Source organism: Balearica regulorum, chromosome 5 (genome assembly GCF_011004875.1).
Source record: "Balearica regulorum gibbericeps isolate bBalReg1 chromosome 5, bBalReg1.pri, whole genome shotgun sequence".
Taxonomy (NCBI): Eukaryota; Metazoa; Chordata; class Aves; order Gruiformes; family Gruidae; genus Balearica; species Balearica regulorum.
Genome location: NC_046188.1, coordinates 28,464,920 through 28,492,648, shown reverse-complemented (window position 1 = coordinate 28,492,648; position 27,729 = coordinate 28,464,920). Strand labels below are relative to the sequence as shown.

Here is a 27,729-nt window from a genome sequence, read left to right as displayed (position 1 = left end):
GGTGAACATTGCTGACGAGTTCCTCATTCAGTTTAGCCACCTGAGCCATTATGACAATACAACTATTTCAGGCAATGCAGTAAAACCCTAAAAAATATTAATTTTTGAGAACCTATGTCATTTTTTTTTTTACTGGTGCAATTTAGGGCACGTTTCTGTAAGTAGTTTCATCAATCCAGTGGGTGGAGCCAGTCAATGGCATCAAAGAAGGGTGGGACTATCTTAAACCAGCTTTGCCACTTGGAAATTGTGCTGCAGACCTGAGCATAAAGTTGATTCTACCTATGTAACTCTTCAGTGGGCATAATATAGAAAATCTTTACTGCCTCTGTTTTAATGCTAATGCATGTGAGCAGGGTTTAATGGAAACTGATGAAGGATAAAGATTGGATAAAGAGATGTTTCACTAGAGGAAGAATAAAACCACAGACAGAATTGAATCTGATTTAAGATGGAGAAGAGTGTAGGGAAAGGAGTTGATAGTGCTGAGGTTTAAAAAAAAAAAAAAAAAAAGGCTCTCAATCATGTGTATTTAAGTTTACAATATTTACTGCCACATTTCACAAACAATCACATCCCTGTACACTGGTCAGGAGTGTAACCCAGCGCTTTGGCACATACAGCAGCCGTTGTGGTGGCCGGGCTCTGCAGTGAAAACGCTGTCAGGATTTGGAGAGCATATGCGAGTCTCCGGCAGGGCCGAAGCAAGTGGGGAAGTGAGGTGAATTGTACTGTCTTGTATGTGAATTTACAAGAACCAGAGCATTTCCCTGCTGCTTGGCGATGTTACTTCTGAGCACGCTGAGCACAATTATCACCAAGCACAGAGCTCCTTTTCTGCCTTTGGGGGTGAGCACTGACATTTGTCCCCATTTCAGGCATGGCAGGGGGAATGCATCCAAAGTGTCCCAGTGGAAACAGCTCCCTAAGCAGAGATGCTGGAGCTGTCCTGGATCTATTACTCCCACACTGGGGAGTGCAGTGCCAAAACCAGCACTCGGGCCATGTGAATGAGCTGAAGCGCAGAAATAGTCCATCCATGTTGGCATGGCTCTGTGCTCTAGCTTGTACGTCTTTCGAAGAGCGGGAAATGGCCATCTTGCTTCTCAACATGAGCTCGTGCAGCACAATGCAAGGCTGTGATGCAATGCAGACTTGTGGTCCCAAGCTTGGGGCTCTCTGCCTTGTGCTCTCGTCTGATTTACTCTAATGGGATACGTGGTCTTCTGGACTGCTGTGATCAAGCAAGGGAGGAGTTCATTTTCCAAAACTGGAAGGTCTTGGAGTAGGGCCAGGACCAGGTTCTGGCAGCCTTGGAAAACTGCAGGGTATCCTGGCCTCCACCACCCTCCTCAATTCCCTCTGCAGAGGAGAGAGGGGTCCTGCAGCCTGGGCGGGTACTTAACCAGCCTGTTTGCATGGAAGTTGTTGTAGATTTCCCTGTGGCGGTCACTGAGGGAAGAGGGGCAGAACACACGCCCCTTAACTCCAACCTTCTACCACTCTTTGAAAGTTTTCTTCGTATCTGGACATCATAGTACCAGAGAGATAAAGCCCTCCAAGACTGCACACATCTGTATGCAGGCATTGTGCCAGGGTAGAGGAACCACAGGTAGCCAAAACAATCACCAATAGTGATACATTGCTTGTTAGAGATTAGGGTGCTTTATCCTGTCCCAGCTATTGTGAAAGATGTTCCAGCTTGCAGGGAATTTCAGTTTAGATGCATAAACTTAGGGTAAGCTCAAATCTTTGCTTACATTTGCACAAATATACATTGTGGCCAGGTTCAAATATTGCAAGTTTTAGTTCTTTTTAAAAGATGAGGTTAGTTTTTAGTTTTAAAATGCTCAGAGCTGTGAGAATGGGAAGGTTTGTTAATCCTGTAAGCAAGTTAGTAAGCAAAATGCCCCCAAATGCTCTCTCTGAGTAGAGCAGGAGGTGCTGGGAGGCTGCGGGTGCCTGTCTGTGATCTGGACTTCATCTGACAAAGTCCTCTGCATCAGGACGTGAATTTATTGCATCTGTCCATCAACACAGCTCATTACATGGAACTTGAACTTAAGCTGTCACATATTTTCCGATAGATTAATCTCCATCTAGCATGTGAAGTTGTTGCGAGCGCTATTTGTTATTTGATATTTCATGTTCTCAGCCTGTTCAGAAAGCTGCTGAATTAAGGAAGATCAAAATGCAGAGTGACATTTCTCTTTAAAAAGCCATTATTACAGAAAGACTCCAGGACTGTTGAAATGTGAGAATACAGTGATAGTAGCGAGTGTTATAAAACTGTTATTTTAAAACACGACCTGCTTTCTGCCGGTCGCTTAATATCACTGTGCTTAGGGGGGGAAGGAGGCTGTATTTGAAGCGGTTATCTCCCAGGCAGGCAATAGCATCTGGTGATATTAAAATGTCATCAGATGAAAATATATGCAACAGCATCAACCTCATTTGAATATGAAATGCAAAGACAATCCAAGGCAGACAACTGCTTGTTTAGAGTGATATCTGAATTCAAAGGCTGGATCATCAATAATAGATTAAGGTTTTTTTTGCTTGTTGTAAATTAGAGGTCGGATGGGTATTGTCATTTTGTTTTTTAATTATTTATCACATTAGCAAGGCTGGCTGTTACAAAACACCAGGCAGAGTAAAGATGTAAAATACAAAGTGGGAAGAATTAATTTTAAAATCTGACACTAGAATAAAGCTTCAAAACCCTGTATCAACTACACTGAAAATTAGATAGTAACATTCTGGTAGTTCTGTCAAAAAGTCAAATACAGAAGCAATTGCGAAGTGTTGATAGGCAGTGGATAGAAGGTGTAATCCACTGGGAAGGTTTTGATCCAAAATGAAACAGTTTTCTACCCCTGCTAGTCAGGCAGAAATCTAATTACTCTCTTGTGATCTCTATGGAGAGGTAAACCAAAGAGTTATAGGTTATGGACAGTTTTATTGATTTTTATCTCAGAAATCAACAAGTGCAGGCTTTACACTTTACACATACTTGCTTAGCTGGTGTTAGGATCAAATATTTCAAACTGGCTTTCCCTGCTACCAAGTCAATAAGCATTTTAGTTGTTTTGTTCAAGTTGTGCTGTTGATGTTAATATTACAGAACTTTTTTGCACTCAGAAGCTTTGGGGAAAAAGACAGCCAGGTTTATATTTGAGTGTTTTAAAGCAAAAGTCTAAAGATTTGGTTTTTATCTACTTGCTTTTCTCTTGCAAGACTGAACTGATGTATTCTGGCTACAACTGGACAAACACATGTATTTTTAGCTCAGCGTGTGAGAAAAGGATCTTCACTGTAAAGGCAGCAGAACCAGAGAGTCTGAACAGGAAGAGTCTGCCAGTTTTGGGGGGGTTAGCATCCTTTCCTTTGACAAGGTAGAGAAGCATACCTGTGATGCAGCCAGTCACACCACCTAAACCTATTTCCAGAGTGCTCCCAAGACATTTCTAAGATAGTCCTGGAGTGCAAGGGAGGAGAGGGCTTTCCATTTCTGGAGTTTGCAGTGCACCTTTGAGACAAAACAGCTGCAAACTTCACTGCCCATATTGTAGCACTGAAATATACCTTGATCCTTTGTCCTGTGTCTGTGGGTGCAGACATCTCCACAAATACCCTCTCTCATCAACGGCAGCTGACGGAAATATTTAATCTTTAAAAAAAAAGAAAAGAATTCCTTCTTCTCCAAGATACTTACCATAAATCCTATGTAATTTTTGCAGGATGAGTTCAGACACGGGCTGAAATGATCAATGGAGAGGTAAGTCCTTGTTCTTCATGCAGACCCTCTATAGGCATTTTTTATTAAGTTTAAATGTAAGGGAAAAATTTCACTGCTAGTCTTAACTAAAACCTTGGAATGTAATCATGTCCTCGATTCAGCAAACAAGGGTTGTGCTGTCAAGCTAAAAGATGTCAAGATTTCATGCCAGCTTTTTAGAGGTATAATTATTTGGGGTCTATTGTTGTTAATTACACATTTTCATGCAATCTAATCAGTCTTCAAGAACGTGCATCAAGTCAGGGACTGCTTGTTCACGCACACAAAAAAGGCAGTCATTCGTATTTAACTCCGCTGTCAGAGCCACAGGCACAGACATGGAGCCCGGGATGAGTGTAGGTTCAAGATTATTTTGATAGCTTCTCTTCTTCGTGTCCTGGGAGATAAGGCTGTTTCTCCCACAGCTGCATTTTTCCCGAATGAGTGACAACCCCTTTAGAGGAGATCAACCCCTTTTTGTGCCCTTTCACTCACGCGGAGGTTATCAGCTAAAACTGCACTCAGCATTCAATCACATCTTTCCCCTGTGGCTGTAACTCCTGTTAACACAATTAACCTTCTGATGGGAACATAAAATGAATCTAGGGAGGGAAAAAGAGCAGAAATACATTCCCATGTTAAGGATTAAATGGCCATAGTACTTACAGCGGTGTTTTTTCACCTCTTTCTCTTCCACAACATTGCATGTAAGGGGCTATTAACAGGAATTTACCTGTCATGAAATTCTTCCTAGCAATCCCAGCAGCTCTTATTTTATCAGTGAACTTTTTTACTTTAAGGTTGATGGAAAGTATTATGTGACATAAAACTGGATTGCCAACCAAATCAAAATTTGCATTTGTTTGCATTTTGTTTTGCTGAACCCGCCCCCCCCCCCCCCCCCCCCAAAAATCTAAACCTGAAAGATGCTGATTGACAGCCAACATTTCCTTTCTTTTTTTTTTTTTTTTTTTTTTTTGGAGGGAGGATGATTGGGACAAATAATGTCTGTCTTCTTTTGGGTTTCCTTTTCTATGACAGTATTTTGAAATGATAAACAGACCCATTGTATGTTCATCTTTGTTTTCATTTACTGTCTGTGTTTCTGTCCTGAGCTCTGTATGTCTCTGGATGTGTGCCCCTGGCTGTGCCCTGGCACGTTTCTACTCTAAACATGTTTTAACCACAGTATTTTTGAGGACTCTAAGTACACTCCCAACCCCCTTGAAGCCGAGGCATGAATATTCATTCAGTTCTTCCTTTTTTATCTCCCTCTGTGCTCCATGGGCAATTCGTTGTGCTGAAGAGGCGGGGGGCTGAGGTGGAGGCCAGCAATGCCCCCTTGGGCACCATGCGCAGGCTGCAGCCCATGACCCCAAGGGTGCTGTGCAGGTCTGGTGCTGAATAAACCTCTGCTCTGGCTCTGGCTCTCACTCTGGTTATCTTGAGCAAGCTAATGGTCTGCCCTGTTTTCCTCTACAAAAATATCCATGGAGGATTTCCCCTCACTTTTAAGTGCACCAAAGTCCTTGAGCAAAGAACTAGGGATGTATTTGGAGCTGCTAAGGTAAAGCACTCAGAGGACACCCCCTTGGACTCACTGACTCCCAGCGGTGAGGCTGAAGGTGGAATGGGGTTGGAAGGCGCTTGTTCTCTGAGCGACTGGGTCTATACTCCCTCTGTGGTCAGGAGAAGGGCTTGGAGATGCTGGGCCTTTTGACTTTCTCAAGTCTTGCCTATTCTGAAGTGTTGCCCAGCAGCAGGTACTTGGCCTGTGCATGGTTTCAGTATTCCAGGCATTTGCAGGACTCTGTGATGAAACTTGTAACCAAGTGGAAAATAAATACTACTTTTCTAGCATTTCCCCAAGCATAGACAGTAGTTCAACTCAGTTAAATGAGATAAAGACATTTTGTGTTTTCCTGAAAAGATTACAGTAACGCTGATTTTGACACCACCCCATTTACCAGGTTTGCGTATAAAATCAGTGAGTGTCTAGGTCTAGCTGCTAAGGGTGTACCTGCACCCTTCCTCTGCTGGTTGAGTCGGTTTTATGCAATGCCTCTGGTGACAGATTCAGAGACCTTTTATCACTGTAGCATGAGCTATTTGGCATGCAAGTGCCAAATTCGTATTTTAAGCATCCTTCACAGAAGTAGAGCTAATTGCTTAAACAGTAACTGAAGCAGGCAGGGAAAGAGAAACAGCCACTTTTTAATATCTTTACTTCTCACAGAGTTTTGTATGCTGTGATGTAAGGAATAGCATTATAACACACATTATAAAAACAGATGGACAAGGCAAAATAATTAAATTATTAGGACAGACTTTAGTAACGTCCAGCCTGATTCGTGTGTTGTTACATTTCCAAGCTTCTTCCTCACCTTCTTGTTACAGTCCTGCTCTTTCACGTAGGAGGTTAGGGGATGAGCCACATGTATGTGGGCTTTCCAGTGTTGCTGCCATAGATCTGGAAAAGTCTTGTGAGGTTAAAACTTACATTAAAATCCCTGCAGTTAATAATGCTGGAATGTTTCCCTTACAAAATAAAAGAAGGTCTTTGCAGCAAGGGACAAGTGCCTTGTTCCACTAAAGAAGAGCCAAGGGAGCCCTCTGAATCTGCCAGTTTACAGATGAAGCAGTTCGGCATGTAAGAAAAGAATGAGGAAACACAGTTGATGGGAAAAGGAAGATGCAAGGGTATCAACTGACAGCCAAAGGTTGGGCTAATTTTCATTGCAGGGTTTTGGTTTTTTTTTTTCTCTATTTCATACCTCTTTTCTCTTCTCTTTTCAGTTCAGATGTGTTAGTTGTTCATCTGTCCTTGTCCTGAGAATTGATTGTTGCATCCATGGGAGATTGCTGGCATGAAGAAAACACCTACAGTAATTAAAGTGAGGGAAGCTGATGTCAGGCTTGCTTCTCCCTTCCAAAGGAACTAAGAACTTCACCAGAAAACAGTTTTGTTTCAAAGCAAACTTCATTCCACTGGATGCAGTATCCATACTGACACAATTGAAATATGGCTTATTGCAGCTCTATAGCAATGGAGCACAACTGCGGAGCTCTGCAGTGGAGATCACACTTAAGGTAAGGGTATAACAGAAGAATTGCACATAAAAAGGCCAATAATGATGAGGCAAGACTAAATAAGATTGTGTCCCTGGTTCACACGGGTATCCCTTGGCTTGCTTTTCACAAGAGGTACCAGTTAGCCATTGCCCTTCCCCACGCAACTGCCTCCAACTCAGGAAAACTCTCGCACATTCCCGCTGTGGTCTCTTTAGAGGACACGAAATCGCTGTGTGTTTGGCGGGGTGGCCATGAGGAGATGCGGTGTGTGTCAGGGCAAGGGTCACACCCAGGACACAGGGTGGAGAAGAGCCTTCTGCTGAGCTGAGCCGGCTGTGAAGCTCATCACCCAGCGGGCTGGTGGGCTGAGGGCAACGTTGGTAACTGGGGTTTTCCCACTGGGGAGAGACACATGGATATAAACTGAATGGCTGTAAAAATGTGAATTCAGGACATACTGAGCAGCTCTTATCCTCCTGAAAGACATGTGCACTGGGGTAAATCCTCAAAGGATACAGCTCCCAGCTCATCCCGTTGTTGAAAGGGATTAAGCCCCTGCGAGCACTGGGCGCTCGGGGATTATGGCTCAGCGTCCAGAGGGGAATGCACCCGGGGTGACTTATGGTGGTTAAGGGCTTTATGCCTTCACTCAGCACCTGCAGCTGTTAGGACTGCTTTTGCTCGGTTTCTGGAGATAGAAGGGCATATGCTCTTAGTTTTGCCAGGTCCCACTGAAATGCAGAATATCACGGGCTCTTTTTCTTTTCCTGGATCCACGCACAGATGTGCTACTGAAAACCAGCACCGTGCCTTTTCTGCTAAACCAGGTCACCTTTACAAAAAGCAGATACCACCTATGTCCTCCTTCACTGCCCGAGACCCACAGCTCTTCCAGGTGGATCTGTCACTAAGCTTCTCCCGGAAGAGCCTCGCTATGTTTTACAGTCCACGGCACCTCGGATGACTTCTTCATGTACAAGTTCAGCATTGCCGTCCAGCCCCTGGGAATTACAGCGTCTGAGCTGGCTCTGCAGTCCCGGGGTGGGTTGGTTATTAATCCTTCCGATATGGCTGGAGCAGTCACTGTCTGGTGGAAGGGCTTGTACGTTACTACACAATACATCAAACCTCCGGTGCGGCAGCTTCTTCTGAAGAGCAGATAAATTTTCCACTGCCCTGTGCGCCTCTGCGCAGGGCTCTGCCATCCTGCGTGCCAGGGATCTGCTTACTGTCACTGAGCAGCGTCAGGGGACTTAACCAAGAGAGGGGCAGGTTAGGTTTGATTATTCTGAAAAATGTGACCCACGTAAGATGTCACTTGACGCAACCGTGGGTTTTTTGTAAAGGAGTCTTCTCATACAGTTCCGGAAGACAAGTAGAAGGGACTTAACTGGGAAATAAACTGAAAAATTTCCTTAAGATAAATCATTCACTCTTCCTCATCTTTTTCTGGTGGAGGTGGTGGGACAATCTTCTGCACCAGTGACTGTGGGAAAGCTGTATCTTCACCCCATCTTTTTATTATTTATTTTTTTCCCATGAGATGTACTCCTTTTGTTACAACTCCTGACAGTAACTGAGGCTGTACTGGTGCAGGCTGTCCCCTGCTGTTTTACACTCTGCATTATCTAGTTCTGCTTATCTGAAACTGAAGCTTAGAAAATAGAAATGTGGGAAGATGCTAGGGGGGCTGGATCTGCTCTTTCGAAATATTTGCTATTGTCCATTTTTCTGGGCTTGTGCTTCCTACCCTTTCCCTTCTGGTAAGCATGTCTTGATGAAACAGAAGTAAAATCCATTGGTCTGCATTTCAGAAAATAGTCTTTAAACTTCCAAACACAGTAGACATTTTCACCTGTATTTTCCATGCACAAAAACTGGATGTGGAACAATATCAGAGCAAAATTGGCGGTGTGTGCCTGGAGGTCCCTTTGAAAAAAATGGATCCATTCAAAACTGCATTTCACCCTCAGTCCTAAATAACTGATTTATGTTCCAGGTGAATTTCTACAGCAATTTACAGTTCTTCTATTTTTTCAATTATCCATTTTCCCCCTATTGAGATCTTATTCATTATCATTTACTTCTGCAAAATCTTCTTTCCTGCTCACAGTACCATTATGCCTTCCCCGACTATTTCTTTGAAATTAAGTGCTTGGCTCTTTATCTTTTCATCATTAATTACCGATGTCTTTTTGACCTCTGCTTTGTAAGCTACCGTGCCATATTTCTATTTCCTATCTTTTAGGCTCGGTTTAGAATTTTTTTTTTTTCTTTAACAACCTGCTCTGAATAGCTTTGTTCCTGTTTTTCAGTCAGTTCCCAGAATGGCCACACAGCTGAACCTTTGCCCTCCTCTCTTGTTTTTCATCTTGTCTCTATTATATCAATGGCCTAGTTAAAAATGTATTTTACAGCTCCCTGAGGCCAAGCTCTCTGTTTTTATAATTATGCTGATTACCATCTATATAGGTATCTCGATAACCTTTTGCTATGACTACGAGCCAGTTAGCACCTCTTTTTTGAGGACCACATGTAGCTGGGTGCGAACAACAGTGGGTGCCACTGCAGGACTTGCGGTTTGGTTCAGGAGATGTAAGGCTACAGGAAAAACACGAACAGAAGGCACTCCACGGGTGTTGGATTGGTGAAATGTTAGTTTAAAGGGCTGAGGATTTTTTCCCGTGGAAAAATTGTGGACTTTTTTTGGCAAGCTCTTCAGTGGTAGATGGGTGACACTTTGGTAGTTCAGGAAGATTCAAACTGTCCTTAGGTACCCAAGTTATGTCTTGGGCTGGTTCCACGTGTATCATTTCACCATGCCTTATAGTGGCATTTTCATTCACTTCTTTCTGTGTAATCATTCCCCAAGTTTTTATTTTGTAATTGAAAAAATTCAAATAGTTCATAAATTATTTTCCTGCCCTTGCCAAATCTCCCATTAGCGTCAGTGGAGTCTCATTTAGCGAGTGAGGTTAGACTCTACCAGCGCCTTTAAGTATTCCTTTCTCGGGGAGTGATGGCTGTGAAGGAAGGCCAGCTGGGTTTTTCAAAACCGTGAGAGTGGCTGGGCCTTCTCGCTGAAATATATTTTATAAATGTGTAAAGGGAGACATGATAAATGCAAGCATTTGCTGTCATTTTGTTCTTTTAAATAAATAACAGAGTATAATGAGTCTCCGCCACAGAATGAACATAATGAACCTCCAAAAAGATGTTGTCTGAGAGCAATATTTACCACTGAGGGACTGTTACAGAAACAAAAATTGTTTAGACGTTAGGGGGTGAGATAAGAATCTATTAAAGGAATTAAAAGCGAAGATGATTCATCACACATTTCTGCTTATTTGTAAGAGACACATGAAAGGCAGGGATTTCAAAACATTTGTATTAGAAAAACATCAATAAGCCCCCGATTTAATTTTTCAGTCTCTCGGGCTTCAAAAGAAGATGTGACTTGTCCACATTTGCCTTGAAAAACACACAGCACTGGAAGCTAGCAAAGGCTCGGTTTGCTTTCCTACATTTCATTTTTAGATCGGCCACCTGTACATGATATTTACACCGTTTTCATCTGTGCAAAAAATCTAGGAACTGTTTCTCGTTGCGTTGAGAGTCAGCTTTCTGATACGTTCCAAAGGGGATGCTGCTGCGGAGGCTGCCGCGGCGTGCCGAGGAAAGCCTGGCTCACCTCCCGCTCGCCCCTCGCTCCGGCATACGCTCCCCTTCTCCAGTCAACCCACCGCTCTCCCTGCTAAGAAAATCCCTCTGTGACACAGTTCAACAATCAATCAACTGTCTGTGTTTTGCTTTCCCCTGTCATTGGCGTGAGACCGTTGCAATGGCTTTTAGTGTAAAGATTTAGGTATGATAGAGCCATACTTTTATGAGGCTACATGGGTACCGGAGCAAGGTCTCACAGCCCAGCTATGGTAGAAAATTTCCTTTAAAGCATTTTTCATAGCAGAATACAGATAATATTGATAATATAATGTAAGATAATATAATAATACAGGATTTTTCTGGGTACATTTGCTACATGGGGATAACAGAGAACACACCAACAAAAGCAAGAAATAGAAAAAAGTGAAACCAGAAGAGAACGTATAAATAAACAAGCAAGCTCTTAGCCAGCGTTGCGACTCTGTTGTAAGAGAACAGAAGTTACAGTTTAGCAAATCCCAATTCCTTTTGTTGTACAGCCCGAGTTTTGCTCAACAATATTCTTTCAGATGTCTCCTGTAAGTTGAGCATCGATTAAACAGCCTTTGAAAATGAACTGGCTTGTACCACCTCCTGCTAATTTGGATGGGGGGTGAGTAAAATCCTGATGTGGTGGAAAGCGGCAATAATTTCCCCAGCGTGGGAGCGGTACTTTAAGGACCAAACACACTTTTAAGGCTGAGCAGCAGTAGGGAAAGACTGAGCCAGGGAGGAGAGGGAAGAGCTTGATTTGGCTGTTCCCCCGGGTGAGCGGAGCCGCGGGAGCCGGCGCTGCCTGCCCGAGCATCGCGGGGAAGAGCTGCAACGCCGCTGAACTGCCACGGCTCCGCTCCCTTCCTCAGCCCCTGACTCAGTACCGCACAGTGCCATAGTCGTGGCGTCAGGTATAGCCCTACGGCTCGCCGGCTCTGAGGAGATGTGCAGCACGTCCGGGAAAATGAAGCTGTGCTGAGTTCAGGGTCAGCCTCAAACTCCTGCCAGGCTTCTCCAGTCTGCCCCATGGGCTCGTTCCCAAGGACGAGAAGGGTATCGGGGGGAGGGAGAGGGGACAAAGGGGGTAAGGAGGCCCTGACTTCTCACGTGGTCCTTCGAAAGGTGCTCTCGGATCTACGGAGGTCAGTGGAAAGTTAAGGGAGCTACATCTGCGCGTGGAGGCTTCCTCCCCGTCCCCCGAAACACCACCATCCCCTGCACGGGCTGGGTACAGCAGGCACTGAAACCCAAACTGGCTTCTGGTCTTTGCTTTTTAGGAAAAAGTGTTTCCTTTCTAACATGCAACTTTATGGGGGAAAAAAAAAAAAAAGAAAATCCCCATTTTGAGAATTAAGAAAAACTTTATCAGACTTCTTTATTTCAATGGCAATTTTTCTTTTTACTCTGTACCATTTAAAAATGCCAAAATGCAAGTTTGTTCTCACTTAAAGGTATGAGCCTCGTAAACATTAACCGGGCACGGGACATTTCAACCCAAGAGCTGACCGCTTTGCAGAGTCCTAACAGTCTAAAGAAAAATGTCTTTATGCTAAGAAAGACCATGCAGCTATAGGAGTCACTGCCTTGTTTGCTACAATGCCCAATGGTTATTTTAAGTCCTAACTCTGCTATTCTTTATTGTTATTTTCCTTTCTGATACAGTTCTGCTTGTGTATCTTCCAACTGAACATACTGTGCTTCTGTTTAACTATCTATTTATAGTCATAAGAGAAATAAACATATAAAATAAATGCATCTTGATGCATAGCTGTGCAGAAGTACAGATGTTTTATTAATGAAAATGAATCCAGCTTTTTGTAAGTCATGGCAGCAATATAACATATCATTGTTTGCTCCTCCGCTAGACGGTCCCTGCTGTTTTTACATAGAAATTCCTGTAATACTTAATGGACATCTGGAAGAATTCAGCCAATTAATCGAATTCACGCAGGAGCTAGGCTAATGGCTGTCTGAAAGGCAGATTACATTAAATCAAACTTGCAATATGAATGAAAGTACTTAATCATACATGCAACATTCATTAGATGCAGCACAGCAAGTGTTTTGATTACTTTAATGAAAGATCAGGTAAAGTGCATCAACTGAACAGATTGAAGAGACAGCATGCTTACAAATGTTTGATTATGTTGACTGTCAACAGAAACAGTGCCAGTAATTTATAGCAAAACATATTTGGAGGAGGAGGAGGAGGATGGAGCCAGTGAACTTGGGAGGGGAAGAGAAATTTGGGCCATGCCTCCAAGCACTTTAATTAATAGTCAAGATAGCGAGACTTTAATCAAATGTCAAGGAAGAAGCAAAACAGATGTATTCTGAGAATCTTGTACGGCAACTTCTAGGGATCACTTCTGTTTGCAGTACTTAGAGCCTGATGCTGGCTTTGAGTCCCCTGTGTTTTGTCTGACTTTGGAGTAAACAGCACTAAGCCCTAACTGGAAAACAAAATTTCAAAACAATAAGATTCATGCTTAAGTTTTTGGTCTGAAAAAGGTAATGATTTCGGGTCTGTGCTGCTCTTCCCCAGACACCCTCCAGCCGCCACTGCCCTCACCCTCTGCGGCAGGCGCCTGCTCCCAGGGAGGAAAGTGCATCTGAAGAGGAGCTTTGGCTGTGGATCATCCTAAGGCATTTTCTGACCTCATCAGTTTTGTCCTTGTCCCCCTGGGTTGCTCACAGGTGTTGACCCACCAAAGACGGGCAGAGCCTCCGGTCTGATGCACCTGCCGAGAGCCAGCGCTGCAGCCTCGCCCCTCCGAAGCGTCGTGCAGGATGGGCGTTTGCCAGGTCTCGCTTCGGGGATGAGCAGAGCGACTGACCTCAGAAGCTGCAGGCACGCTTTCCGAAAAGAGCAGGAGGTCTCTGGCTCAGCGCTGCCTTTCCTTTGCCCTTCTCCTTCACACTCCCTGCATGGAGATGAATCGCCATTTCTTTTCAGGAGCTGTCGCCTTCCTTGTTGCTTTTGTGAGATGCAGGCAGCCGGCTCAGACGTGGTTTATTTCCTTGTAATGCAGTTTTCCTACTTGTTTCTTTAGGGTACTGCTCTGTGCAGTTGTTTCTAGCCAGCCTTCTGTGTTGGTTTGCTCTCCCGTTCCGTTTTTCCTTATCACCGTCTCCTGTGCTCCATCTGCCCCTTTGCAACTGGTGTTGCTGGTGATGATGGCTCCTACGCTGCCATCTGCTTAGCAGTGACTGGGGGGTACCTGCACCCTGTTCCTCAATAATTCCTGCCATTCCTCTGCATAGGCAAGCAAAGCTGCAGCAGCATCCTTCTGGCAGGAGCTACCTGCAGCTCAGGCAGGAGAGGGGTCTGGAAATTCGGTGGGACCTGAAGAAAGCAGAGGGAGAAGCAGATAGGTTACCGTGGAGTGGGGACATGAGAAATGTCTTGGGCAACAGCCCTGGGGAATTGCTTGTTGCCCCTCCGAGCCAGAGGAATTTTATGGAGGAAGCTGGCCTTGGCACAGGGGCATGAAAAATTCTTGCAGGGGAAAAGAAGAAAAAGGTAATAATTTTCCTGAGGGCTTGGCTCCCGGCGCTGCGTCCCTGCAGGACCAGATGTGCTGCAGTGCCAGCACAAGAAGAGCAGGACGAAGTGTGGCCATAAAAAAGTATTTTGTGGTCGTGGTTCACTTGGTCCTGCTCTCTGCTCTCCAAAAGCCTCCTGGATTGAGCCCTGTTGAGAAACTGAGTAAACTGCAGGTGTTTCTACTGCCTGGACTTCACTGGAGACAGGCACGGAGCTTCCCAGCCCAGCGTGCAGCATAGGCACGACTCAAGAGCTTCATTTCTACCATCCTCCTTCTCTCCTGTCTTTCGGCTCTTCAGTTCTTGCTGTCTTTGCATGCAGAACTGTCCACCTATCTGCATGTACATCTGCATGCAGTGCAGCTGGGACTCGGCCTCGCTGAAAGCCACTATTGCTATTCATATAATTAATAACCATGACCTTTCTGTACAAGGAGTATCTTTTTCAGTGAATTACAACATATAATGATGTTTGTAGGAAACAGACTGCTGAGTATCTCATGCTGAAGGAAGCCAAAGCTTCCTATTTATGACATGGCGAGATCAATAAATAACTCCATTACAGGCAAATTTGTCATGGCAAATGGCTTCAGCCTGTGGGGTACAAGCTGAAATCCAGCTGAAATCTGTAATGAAATAACAAAAGTCATAATGGTCCCATTGAGGATCTTGGATGACTTGTACGAGTTTGGGACTGTCGGGTTGCTCCCTGGAGAGGACCTGGTGTCCCCATGACGGGCTAATGCAGAGGGAGGTGGGGAAGAGCCAATACGTGGCAGTGCTCATTTGGCCTTTACGCTGCTGCTCACATACAGAGTAGGAACGGGAGCCATGGCATCACTGTCCGCCCAGTATCAGCTTAGTAATGGCAGCGTGACCACATCAACAGCATCACTTCATTTATGGAAAAGGAGGAAGGTTGAATGTTTTCATGGTGTCTTAAAGTCCCTTCAAATCCCTCCAGCCTGAGTACCTTCACAGAATAGCGTTTCCTACCTTCTCTTACGGAAAGCTTTCTGTTAATATTCGAGCAATGAAGAAAACACAGCAGCTGTTAGCATAATTTTCCCCTTGAGGCAGATTGTCCTCAGGTAAAACAAAACACAATTAAAGTACCAGCAAGGTCAGTTATATTAAGCAATCCATATCCTTATAATGCAGATATTTCCTTCAGTGTCTGTCACCAGCATCAAATCCCCAACCGCAGCAACATAATTGGCAGCCTCCTTCTAGGGGGAAGATGAAATGGCTTGTGCTGCCACCAAAACCAGCCTGGATTTTGTTTGTGTAAAAGTGCTGGAGCCTGGGGGTGGTATCGCTCCGCTAGCTATACTGCTGGAGAGTCATGTATCAAGGACAGGCTTCTGAGGCGGCTTCTGTCTCCCTCCTACTTACTGTTCCTTTAATTACAAACCAGATGTTGGGGAAAGATTTAAAAGTCAATTTTATTTGAAATTCTGAAATATAAAAAACTTGACCACAACAATTTTTTTTTTTGTGGTGGGGAGGGGAAACATGAAGGAGAGAAATGTTCTTTAATCCTTTGCTTATAGTTATTTTCTATTTTATTTTTAACTCTTATTTTTTAAAGCTGTGGTTATTTTTTCTTTTATTAAGTGGCCAAAGGCATTTCTCTTTTTCTTTCTGCCCCCTCAGCCCCAGAAGAGTTTTTAGGCTTTTCTCTGAGAACCAGACCTCACCCAAGACCTTCTCCCTCCCAGTTGGGATGGCTCTCATACATTCCTCTTGTTGTTTATGCCCCAAGACTGTTCAGAAACATCAAATGCGGCTGCCCACTTGCTTAATGACGTTTTATTCGGGGACCACGTTACACCTCCTCTCCAGCATCCACACAGGGTCCCACATGTCAGGCAAGGTACCAGCACTGGCCTCCAGGGACTGGAGATATGGCCGGGGCTGGGAGCAATGGGATTCCTACCTCACAGCCAGAGATCACGGTTCCTGGGTGTTTTGTGGGTGCTGGGACAGAGGAGAACCTTGGTAAGGAGCTGCTGGTGCTCCAGACCCTCCCGGGGCAATTGGATGGAGCATCTTCCAGAAGGCGCGGAGAGCTTTCTGCTCCGGGGGGGGAGGTAGCTACAGGAGGCCTGAAGTCTGTCCTTGCTTTGGAAGGTCCTCAGGAGGTTGATCCAGCCATCATTGAGTCTGACTGCTGAATCTTGATAAGGCTTGAACGGGTCTCCCAGGCTTATTTTAGCAACAGAATTATGAACAAGGGTCAAGGTCCCTTCACACAGGGCGGAAAGCTTGTGCCGAAGGGGAGGCCATATCCTTCTCGCTTCCATTCCCTAGACACACAGCATTCAGCCCCAAGCAGAAAGGAGAGAATCATCTGAGGAGGCAAAGGACCTGAGGAACTGTTTGCTCTTGTTCTCGTCGGCCAGTTCCCTGGGAGTGCCTGTGTCCTTTCCTCTCACCAGCTACTGCGCTTTTCCACTAGAAGTTTGATTTCCTATTTACTGTGGGATAAACCTTTTGGTTCATCTAAGGTCATCTAAGGATGACACTCATACATGAGGCCAATATGTGTGATGAAGTCTAACCTGATTTTATCAGAGTGTAGGGAGCGCAGCGTATGGTCAGGAGCAATGGCATTGTTCTGTTTCTTGCTTAGGAAAGCCTCGATCTTAAATAAAGTTCCCCTATTGTACGGTGTGCAGATGGGTTAAGTGCTACACTTTTACCTACACGATGGGACTAATGGAATTTAATAAGTCATTGCGAAAAAGACCCAGCAAATTTCCACAGGATTTGGGGAGATGCATGCACATAATTGTTAAATGTCCTTATAAATTATCTGAATTTTGGGGAGGAGTAAAAGGTGAAAGCAAGAAGACAAACCTACATAACAGCTTATAAAGCTCAGAAGCTGCGAGAGCTGGGTGTAATGCCAGTCACTAGAGTTAAACTCACTGGTCAATGTGGGGAGAGAGGAGGAAATAATCCACAATGACCCCATGAGTCAGGGTCCCAGGGCACTGGGAGCCAGCACCGGGGCAAGGGCAGCCTGGGGAAAACAGTATGTTTAGTGACACAAACGAGTCACGAGGTGGCTGCAACAATTTGAATCCCAAGATCATTTCGCCAGAGTTTTTGTTAAAGATCTGCAGATGCTGCAGCACGACCACTGATGGGATGACGGGTTCTGCAGTTTTTCGGTCCCACCTCAGGAACAAATAATAAACTGGAGGCAGACAGAGAAGGCCAAAAGAAGGCTGTGCCGCGGGAGCACTGTGGAGCATGGGGGAGGCACAGAGTCACCAAATCATGGGCAAGAACCGAGAAGTGCAGCAGGAGGAGCAGCCGGTGGGGAGGTGGAGCAGTGATTCCACCTCTGTGACTTTGGGAGAGGAGACTCTAAGCTACTTCCCCCCAGTCTTCCCGTGACCTCTGGGCCATGTCAGACCATGATACCAGGGGCCTGAGGAAACTCCCCGATGCAACTCCAGCCTACAGCTCAAACAGCTCTTACTGGAAAAATGTTTGGAGTCCCAGTAAACGCACTCAATGCACCTACTTTCCAACTGGCACTTCACTCCCTGCTACTCCTAAATAGGCAAAGGCGTCGTTGGGTTCCTCACCCCTTGGGACAGAAGCTGAGCTGGACATTCCTACCACAGACTATTTTTGCAATGTGATAAAAGTGAATGAAACATTAATGGGAATATTGTGTACAAGGGGAAACTGAAAGAACTATTTACGTATTGCTTGGAGGAACAGTATAAAACTGTGGATCCGTAACCAGAGATCCAGTTATTCAGTGAGAAATGTAGCTGGGAAGTCCCAGTTACAAAGGTCAACCCAAATATTAAGCAAAAATCATGCAGCCAGTCAGTGGAGTGACCTAATTGTGCTGCAGTGTGGCTCATCGGTCCCAGTTACAGCGGTTTGCACTAACAAAGGGTGATCTCTAGCCCGCAGAGTCTATAATCTAATCTAAAATTCAGTGCAACCATGAAAATGGAGGGAAATGGGAGAGTAATATAAAGCATGATTAAGACTTTGCTAAGCAAATATAATCAGGGCACTTACACAGACAAGTGGTTGAGCGTTTTGAGCAGGTGAGGCAAGTTCTGTTCTTGCACAAAGGCTTCAAATCTTTCTTGCCAGTTCTGGAAAGTCCCTCGATCTGGAGATGCTGGTTCTCCCTTTCTCCCGGCGCTCTCTAATTTCTCCTGCTAGGGGATGCTCCCGAGACGGTGAGTCCGACCGTACTACCGTGGCAAGGGATGTCTGTCCCTGGGCAAGGGATGGAGTAAGACTTTAACGTGTTCATTTTCAATGGCACGCCATCTTGTGTATACTGCGAGCAGTAGGTCTCCGGGCAGGATCGCACTGTCCTGCCTTCAAAACCGGGCTCGGATAAATGAGTGATCGTACGGGAGGTGCCGGTAAGGCGCGGTGGGGCGGAGGGGCTGCCCGCAACCCGCTGCGGGTGCGCTTCGCTGCCCACTGAAACAACAGCTCTTCTAAAAAAGGTGGTCAGTGGTTCAGCAAACACAGCTACTGCCTTGCTTCGGGGATGCACAAGCTGCCGCTAGGCTCACGGCATCCACAAACGGGCCAGGAATCGCAGCTGGGGAGGCCGGGGGGGGGGGGCGGGGGGGGGGCAGGTTTTGGCCCTTTTGCGGTTTGTTGCACCACAACTCAATCCTGCCTCCCCTGGGCGCGGGGGGGCTGCCCACGGGTGAAGCTGCCAGGGACCGCGGGCACAGCCCGTGTAAGACCGATGAGTGATGTAGCATTCTGGGCGGCTGTGGCAATTCTGCTCACGGGGACCTCACCTTAGTGCAAGATCTCTCTGGCTGCTTATGGGACAACTCTTGCCGTGGCGGTGCTGACGGACGGAGGAGGCTCCCAGCCCTGCTCCCTTCAGCGGACAGACGTGCCCAGCGGTGGGTGAAGGCTCCTGGCACCAACACCCAACAGCAGCACCTAGAGACGCTCCTGCCGGAACCCTGCCCGGCCGCCTCGGCCGAGGGGCTGCGGCCGTGCCCCGGCGCGGGGTCTCTCCCGTCTCGGACCCACGCTCCCCGGTCCCACACCCCTCTGGGTCCCACAGGACGCCGTTTCCCCCGGCTCCGCGCCGCGGGCTGCGCTCCGTGGACACCCCGCCCGGCTCCGCAGCCCGAGCGCGCCCGCCCCAGCCGCGGGGAGCCCCGGACCGGCCGCCGCCGCCGCCCCCCCCCCCCCCCGCCGCCAGCGCCGGCCCCAACTCCTCATTGGCCGCCGCCGCCGGAGGGAGGATGACGCCCGGGCGGGAGCGGGCGCCGGGGGTATAAAGGCCGGGCGGGCCGGTGGCGCCGCGCTCCCGCCGCCCCGCCATGCCGCGCGGCTTCCTCGTCAAGCGCAGCCGGCGCCCCGGCGGCTCCTACCGGGCGCGCCCGCGGGAGCGGGACCCGGACCGGGACCCGCCGCCCGCCCCGCCGCCGCCGCCCCCGCCGCCCGCCGCCGGGGGCAGCCCCGCCGCCAGGCAGGGGGCGGAGGAGGAGGAGGAGGGCGAGGAGGAGGAGGGCGCCGCCGCCGCCTGCCCCGCGACGTGGCCCCCCGGCGGCGGCTGCGGGGGACCCGGGCTCGCCCCGCCGGAGGGGCCGGCCGCCTGGGGGGCGGCGGGCCCCTGCAGCGCTGCGGGGCCGCGGGCGGCTCTCTTCGAGCGGTGCCTCAGCTCCCCCGCCTCCGCCGAGTCCTTCCCCCTGGCCGCCTCCTTCCCGCCCGCCGAGAAGCTGCTGCTGCAGCCCCGCACGCCGCTGCCCGCCCCGCCGCCGCCGCCGGTGCCAGCGCTGAAGCGGCCGTCGCGGGCCAAGGCGCCGGCCAAGAAAGCCAAGGCCACTCGGAAGCTGAGCTTCGCCGACGAGGTGACCACCTCGCCCGTGCTGGGGCTGCGCATCAAGGAGGAGGGCCCCGAGGGCCGGCCGGGGCCGCCGGCGGGGCGCACGCCGCTGGGCGAGTTCATCTGCCAGCTGTGCAAGGAGCAGTACGCGGACCCGCTGGCGCTGGCCCAGCACCGCTGCTCCCGCATCGTGCGCGTCGAGTACCGCTGCCCCGAGTGCCACAAGATCTTCAGCTGCCCCGCCAACCTGGCCTCGCACCGCCGCTGGCACAAGCCGCGGCCCGGCCCCAGCGCCGACGGCGCCGCCGCCGCCGCCCCCGCCCCGCCGGGCAAGGAGAACAGCCCCGAGCGGCGGCCCCGCGGCCCGGCCGCGCCCTCGCCTCAGCCGCCGCCGCCGCCGCCCCGTCAGCACCGCGGCGGCGCGGACAGCGCCGGCAGCGCCCCGGCCCCCCCCGGCCCCGGCCCCGCTCCCGCCGGCGCTCCGGCTCCCGGCGGCGGCCCCGGCGGGGAGGCGTTCGCCTGCCCCTGCTGCCAGAAGCGGTTCCGGCGGCAGGCCTACCTCCGCAAGCACCTGGGCACCCACGGGGCGGCGCGGCCCGCCGCCTACGGCCCGCCGGAGCGCGGGCAGCTCGCCTTCGCCTGCCACCTCTGCGGCGCCCGCTTCCCCTCGGCGGACATCAGGGACAAGCACCGGCTGTGGCACGCCGTGCGGGAGGAGCTGCTGCTGCCGCCGCCGGCCGGGCCCCCCGAGGGCGGCGCGGCGGGCGGCGAGCGGCAGGGCTTCCCCTGCAAGCACTGCCCCGCCACCTTCTTCAGCGCGCCCGGGCTGGCGCGGCACGCCAGCAAGTGCCACCCGCCGGAGAGCAGGCAGGTCCTGCTGCTCCAGGTGCCCGTCCGGCCGGGCTGCTAGGCCCGCGGCCGCCCCCGATGGGATTGCTCCGGGAGCCCGGGCGAGCCGAGGGAGTCCTGTCCACGCTGTAATTCCTATGGAAAGTCGCGGTACTCACGGCCACGAAGGCGGAGGAGCCGCCCGCGGACTCCCGCCTCCCCGGCCGGCGGGTAGCGAAACTCGCTTCCCCCGCACCAGCACGGCAGGAGGTTTAGCCGAAGGGCGGTATCGCCGCCGCCTCCGCGGGTCCGGCCGGCGGCGTTCGTGCCGAGCCCCGCAAGGGAGCGAGAGGCCGCGCTGCCCGTCAGCTGCCGGGGCACGGCCGGCGGCTGCGGGTACGGCCCCGGGCTGGCGGCAGCAGGCGAGGAGCCGGGCCCTGCCGGGATGCGGGCGATGCCGGGGAGGCGGGTGTCGGCCCACTGAAAGTACATCTTCCGTAGCTACTCTCGGTCCCGGGATAGGCGTACAGCTGTACATAGGATATTTAAAGAGAGGAATTATTTTTTCGTGAGAAAAGGAGCCTGATCTAGTGACCTTGTTTTAATAGCCTTAGCCCTCGAGCTTCAACATTTAAGTTATTGTGAGGTGTTTTGTTCGCTGTATTCTGTACTAAGGTAGTCGAGAAGGTAAATGTTCATACTGAGTCAATGTCAAGTCATAATAATAGCTAGCAAAACGTATGGAGAATTAATCGTGCTGTCTGCTTAATTAAAATACGAGGTGTTGATCTTCTATAGCTAAGTAACACATCTCCCGCTTCCTCTGTGTTTCTGTACTCTAGCAACTGTGTGGTAGGCAAAACGCACATCTCTGGCAGCTGCCCGTTTCAAAACCCGCTCCGTCAGTGGCTCGTTAGCACGGCACGGACGATAGCAAGAAGCGCGGTTCGGTCTCGCCAGGCCAGGCAGGCAGAGGGGCCCTGTCCGCACCCGGCCTTTTTGGGTGGCCTCCCACCCCTCTGCCCCGTGAGCTGTGCTGTTGATGTGAGCTCCTCCGAGTCTTGCGAACAGCTGAAATTAGAACATGAAACGGTCTTTTGATATGCTGCTAAACCGCGGATGACAGGCAACCGTCCTCCTCCCTAACGAGACCTACCTTTAGCAAAGCAACCCCACGGTGTGTGTTCCCGGCTTTAACGGTGGTCTGGCCAAATGCTTTGAAATACTGTCGAATTTACCAGCTACTGACACTTCACCCGCTATTTATTTATTTATTTATTTATTTATTTTTTCCCCCACGCATGAGTGCTTGTATCCAAACATGGTAACAGATGAGGCCGAAAATAAGGGCAAGCAAATTCAATAAAGGATTTAAAACAAAGCTCACGCCTTCCTTGAATTCAGCAGGGCAAAGTGGGTCAGCTGGTGATTTCTGAAGAACCAAATTGATCCCAGCCATAGTCTTTGTTCTAACACTCTCTCTGAAATGAGCATGCAAAATATTTCAATCTTTTGATTAGAATCCTCTAAAGCAATTATTTCTGTAGTTTTATATTTTGTTACACACAACAAAAGATTCACATGTATCATGCCCAAAGGCTGAAACCAAGTGCCAAGTGCTTTATTTTAAATATGTTTCACGGACTCCTTTCAGTTCCAGGACCTGGGCAAATGAATTTGTACAGTATAACCTAAAGCAGCCAAGATTTGCTGTCTGACGAAGGAGGCCAAACTCGCAGCTTGCTCTTCTCATATGCCAGAAATAAAGCATGTTATTTTAAGTTGTGCATTTTTTCCATCATTTTTTGGTAACGGAGACCTAGGTAAAAATACCTGTTTAGGCCATTAAATGAGTTCTCCCCTGGAGAAGGTCACTTACGTTTTTTTAAATCATCGCTCTCCTTTCTCCACTTGTACAGTCAAAGATGAAAGGCTCCGGACCACAGAAACCTGATGCTTATTAACTGCTCCTACAATTAGCACTCGACCAACCAGCCTGCAGGAGGGAACGTCTTGCGCTTTGCGGAGTAACTTTGCGGAGTTACGTGTATTGTATTTACTGGATCTGGGGAAAAGTTTTCAGTACAGCGTTCTTGCGATGGGTTGGGAAAGAGCTCCTAAGAACTTTAATACAAATGAAAACTAAGCCCTGTATGGCACTTAACTGCTCCACGTGTAATATGCTATTCTTCTATAAATTGGAGTAAGAACCTAATCACTGAGGTGAATGACTAATATACAAAAGGTGGTAAGAATAATTTTATTGTATTATTAAATAGCATGTCTTCTCTTCAACCATTACAAATTTGTAGATACTACATGAATGACAATACATAATTTATCTCTTTATTGTTGCCCATATGCTATATTTACACATGCAGTTAGTACCGATGTCATGCTACATTTTGTTAACAGCATTTTATTGTTTGCCAGACTCAAAATGTGAGCATTTCATCTTCTGTAGGAAAAATATCTCTGGGTGGGTGGACCGCGTCTACTAATCTGCACTCAGAGGGTTGGAATCATCAGCGTTTCAGGCCAGGCTCCTGGAGCATGTTCCCTTTTCTCCCTAGTACGCATCATCAGAGCAATGAATTTCTAGCAGGAAAGTGCTTTTTTCATTGTTTTTTTTTTTTTTTAATGTAAGAAACAAGAATATACAACTAGACCCAGCAGCCCAGTGATAAAGGCTAAAACCCATGAAACTTGATGGCATTTACTATTGATAACCACTTGGAAAAGCAAACATTATAAAAATATTTGGAAGCCAAGCATAAGTAGAATTACAGCACAGTGATTTTTTTTTTCTGGCATAGATTGCGGCATCACCTGCACAGTTATGAAATGATACGTTTCTTTGTGAAGAAAGAGTTGGTGTTACAAGCAAGTTATTTCGTTTGGACTCTGTAATGCTTGAAAGGCCGTTGAACTATTTTATTTTTAACATAAATAATCTGTACACATCCTGTGCATTAACAGTGTGACATCTGACAAAGACTTTACAAATGAAGCTTCAATTTAAAATTGTACATTCATTTTCAAATTGTACATATTTCTTTCTTTGTTACAGAGAAAATTGCAATGGGGCACAATAAATATAGTGTAACCAAACTGCAGTCTCCAATTCCATATATGACTCGAGATCAACCAGAGTTAAAAATGACAACTTAGTTAAGATATCGTAATCATCCAGGAAGGTAAAAGGTGCAGAGGACAAACTGCACTAAAAAAAAAAAAAAAAAGGCCAAAAAAAAAAGCAGCCTGGAGTTTGATAAAAAAACCCAAAAGCTAAAATATTAAAGTAAAATTCCAGTGTCGCTGTTTAAAATAAACATACAGAAAAGGGGGGTGCAGGGGGGTGGGCACACACACATTAGAGACATTATCCTTTAACAGAAAGCGGTGAGTCGCTGCGGGAAGGGTGGCCGATCGCTGTTCATTAGGAAGCTGCAGGCATCTCGCCCCTTAGGACTTGTTGGCCGAGCCAGAGGAGCGGCGCAGTTTCATGGACATGCGGCTCTTGCTAGTCCGAGGAGACATTGGAGAGGCTAAGTCTGTTCCATCCACCTGTGCTGTTGCTGCTGCTGGAGTTTCTCCCGGCTGAGTCTCTGGGCAGAAGCCTGCAGAGGACAGCAAGAACCAGACGGGTCAGTGCTGCCTTCCGCGCTCGCAGCACGGGAATCTATTCACAAGGGGCAGAGAGGAATTTCAGTGCTGCTGCCACTCCCACAGCATCTCCTAGCCCTTTACCGGCTGTGGGTGATGGTACTGCACGTGGAGCTAGCAACTGCCACAAATCCACCTCTAGAGAAAAGATGATGCCAGAAACCACTGAGCTACGGGACTGCAGCACCCCCCGCTCTCGGGAACTGAGGCAGCACTGAAGTGGGCGATATTCTCCCGCTAACCGGGAGAACAAACACCTCCCCTTCCCTCGCAGGGATGGGGAGTCGTTTTTCAAACCACAACCCAGAAGAAACCGGTCTTTAATGAGAACATGAAGGTTAACGGCTCGTTGCGCATGAAGGGAGCTCTAGGAATGCAGCTGAAGAGGTGGAGTGAATCGGGCGCCAGCTGGGAGAGCAAAACATCTTCTCCCATCCCAACTTTAGTCGGTGCTTCAAAAGGCAAATTCCTACAGGGCCCACAAGGCAGAAGCTTGAACAGATCATACTAACTGGATGCACTATACGTTAACGTTTCATTGTAAAAGGAACAAGATGAATTTGAGATAACGGTATGTAGTTCATTAGCCCAGCGCCACGCTACAGTGGGCCCCGAGTCAAGTCCTCATTGCAAAAGGACAAGGCTCTTCCCTTACAAGCAGCCCATCTCCAAATCTTCTTCCATAGAGATACACAAGGAAAAGGAGAAAATATGAAATTAAAATTATATTCTCCTTCCCACGTACAGAAAATTAACGCTATGAACTCACATCCACAAAACTAAACTGCATTTTAAATAGCCACTTACAGAGACTGACAGCCTGATTGAACTCAACTACCTCACTCGCCACTGATCGTTTCTGACCCGTATAAATTGCGGACAGAAGCTTATTCCTGCAGAGGTCAATGGGGAAACCCCTGCTGACTTCAGAGAGCCAGAATATCACTTGCTATTTCTTTCACATCATGCTAGTACTGGTAATTCTTTAAAATAATAATACTAATGCAATAATCAGAACTGAAGATCTCTCTCCCTTAGTATACATTTCATATATAAGGAGTACAAAAACCATTCAAAACTGATCATGATTTATTCTGAAAGACCGCTCTAAAATCAAATGAGGTCATCAGGTAAGAACATATTGTCATAAACCTCAGTGACTGAGCGACCTGGCCGTTGTCCTGGCCTGGTCCATCACCTGCCTGGTCCAGAGAGACGGCACGGTACTTTCTATCTTTTTCAAACTGATGCGACCCATCGAAGTGACAGGGAGGAGAAAGGGCTGCTATTTGTTCCCCAGCTGGTGACAGCAATTCTGTCCATGAACTAGGTACCTCATTGCCAAACAATCTGGAAAAGCATGATAATGCCTGACTCACTGTGCCTTACAGAAAAAGGCAGGTAGGGAAACATGCACTCTCATTTTCTGAAATTCTATCTTGTTCTAATTTTACAAGGAATTAAAGCATTTCAAATGGTGGAAGTTAGAGAACAGAAAATAACCGTTGTTGTTTTGCACAGCATACCATTCACAGCTAGCGTGAAAGACCTTCCGTTTCAAGCCTTTGCCCTTTACCTTGATGTGGCCAATGCTTTCTAGTGGAGGTTTTGGAAGGAGAAGAAATATCACAGCATTTCTTTCTTTGTTGAGAATGAAGAAGTGATGAGGAAGGAGGAGTGGAAAGAAGTGAGGAAGGGGAGGGAGAAAAGATAAAAGATAACAGGTGTGAGACATGAGACACGAACCGCAGAGATTGAAGGGTATTAACAGATGAGCACAGAAAACGGAATTTCGAATTTCATTATGCAACTGCTGCTCATGCTACAGGTTAAAGAGAGTGATGAGTTAGTTATGTGCAATGAAGCAACAGCTCTGAAATCCGGCATCATACTTACCAACTAAGCATTACAAGAAAAAAAGGAAGAGAGAGAGAAAGAAAAGAATTCTATAACATTATCCAGATCCAGCAACCTTATTCATAGCAACTGAGATACATCCTAAACATTGTCTGAAGTGCTTGCTTTCAGTCTGTGAAAACAGTTAAATATTCACACACATACACACAATCAAGAAGGAAAAACAAATAACTCAATATATGGCTTCTGCTCCCCAGCGGTTTCACAGTATTAAGTATGGTAAAATTATAGCCAGTCTCAACATGAGACTCCTGAAATCATGTAAAGAAGAAAACACATAGTATTTAAGCTAGTTAGTCTGCATCAAAGTGTCAAACCCTAGTGTGAAATTTTATCATGGGTTGGATAAAGAGAATTAAGGTATTATTCTGGTCATATCTTAAAATTTTGTTTGTAATTCCTGCAGACAGAAGCACAGATTCACATGCAATCCCTTTTTTTTTTTTTTTTAAAGAAATTGACTTACAGCTATTGAAGAACAGAAGTCATGTAAAGTGATTTTCACATCTGAACATATCACACTAGAAGAGTGAAGAATAATGGCACTTAAAATAGATTTAAAGTCTGACAGCAATCAACAGGCTGATTAGTAACTCAATTTCTTTGGATTTTAGATAAGCATATATATCTATATATACATACATACGCACATACACACATGTGGATATTAAATGTGGTATATAGGAATTTTGCAGGTTTTGTTTCCCCTTAGCAGTTTTAAAGTGTAAAATGTTATTATCTTTATCTCTCTACCCAATGAAATATTTAGTTATCCAAAATATAAAAGTAGGGTTAAATAAGGCGGCTTTACGGACAATTGACCTAGAACCAGAAAGTTCTATAAAATAAACAAAATAGATGTGTTAGGATTTTTAAGAGGTTGAAAAACGTCAGGAAGTGATCCATATTTTTCATCTCTTAGGCTTGACAAGTGACAAATATCATAGTCTGATGAGCTATGGTATTTTGGGGCCATAATGTAAAGCCATTTCAATTGCATCTGAACAAGGAGGTGGATCAACAAAGTTGTAATGTGACATTTTCGCACTCCATTTGAAAATTTTAGGATCTTCTAGTAATAGTATGCTGGTTGACTCAGAAATTAACTATTTAAATGTAAAATGGAATCCTAACTATGCGCAGGCTGAGTTAGAAGCGAGGTGAGGTGGAAGAATCCGGAGGTATCGTAACACACGTGTTGGCATGACTCATCTCGCTCCTTAGTTCTGACTTTCAGAGAGGTGAAAATTTCACCCAGCAGAAGCCTGACACGGTGCTGATGTTAAGACAGGGTGCTGCATGGTAAGACTACGCTCACTATGTCTAGTTTTATCACACCTCGTTGTCTGGATCAACACTCTCCTCAGTGCCATCT

At 47.2% G+C, this 27,729-nt stretch overlaps 2 protein-coding genes and 1 long non-coding RNA gene across 4 annotated transcripts in view; 2 read left to right on the top strand and 1 right to left on the bottom strand.

Moving 5' to 3' along the window:
• The window catches only part of LOC142602026 (uncharacterized), a 36,699-nt gene extending 23,336 nt beyond the window's left edge, over positions 1-13,363 (top strand). Inside the window, exons 3-5 of one of the 2 annotated variants that reach the window (XR_012835652.1) lie at positions 3,741-3,778; positions 6,575-6,868; positions 13,244-13,363. This is a non-coding gene — a long non-coding RNA (uncharacterized LOC142602026). Of the gene's footprint in view, positions 1-3,740; positions 3,779-6,574; positions 6,869-13,091 lie in introns of both variants that reach the window. The other variant, XR_012835651.1, reaches the window with a different exon arrangement.
• Positions 13,364-19,425: 6,062 nt separating this feature from the next.
• INSM2 (INSM transcriptional repressor 2) lies at positions 19,426-22,894 on the top strand. Its single transcript, XM_075753974.1, has one exon. It carries the CDS (start codon positions 19,438-19,440, stop codon positions 20,851-20,853), a length of 1,416 nt encoding a protein of 471 aa, XP_075610089.1. The 5' UTR covers positions 19,426-19,437; the 3' UTR covers positions 20,854-22,894.
• A 123-nt stretch (positions 22,895-23,017) lies between these two features.
• Positions 23,018-27,729, bottom strand: part of RALGAPA1 (Ral GTPase activating protein catalytic subunit alpha 1) — a 139,879-nt gene continuing 135,167 nt past the window's right edge. Inside the window, 1 exon segment of the mRNA XM_075753973.1 lies at positions 23,018-24,391. Within this exon segment, the coding sequence (XP_075610088.1) occupies positions 24,237-24,391 (155 nt within the window). The 3' untranslated portion in view covers positions 23,018-24,236.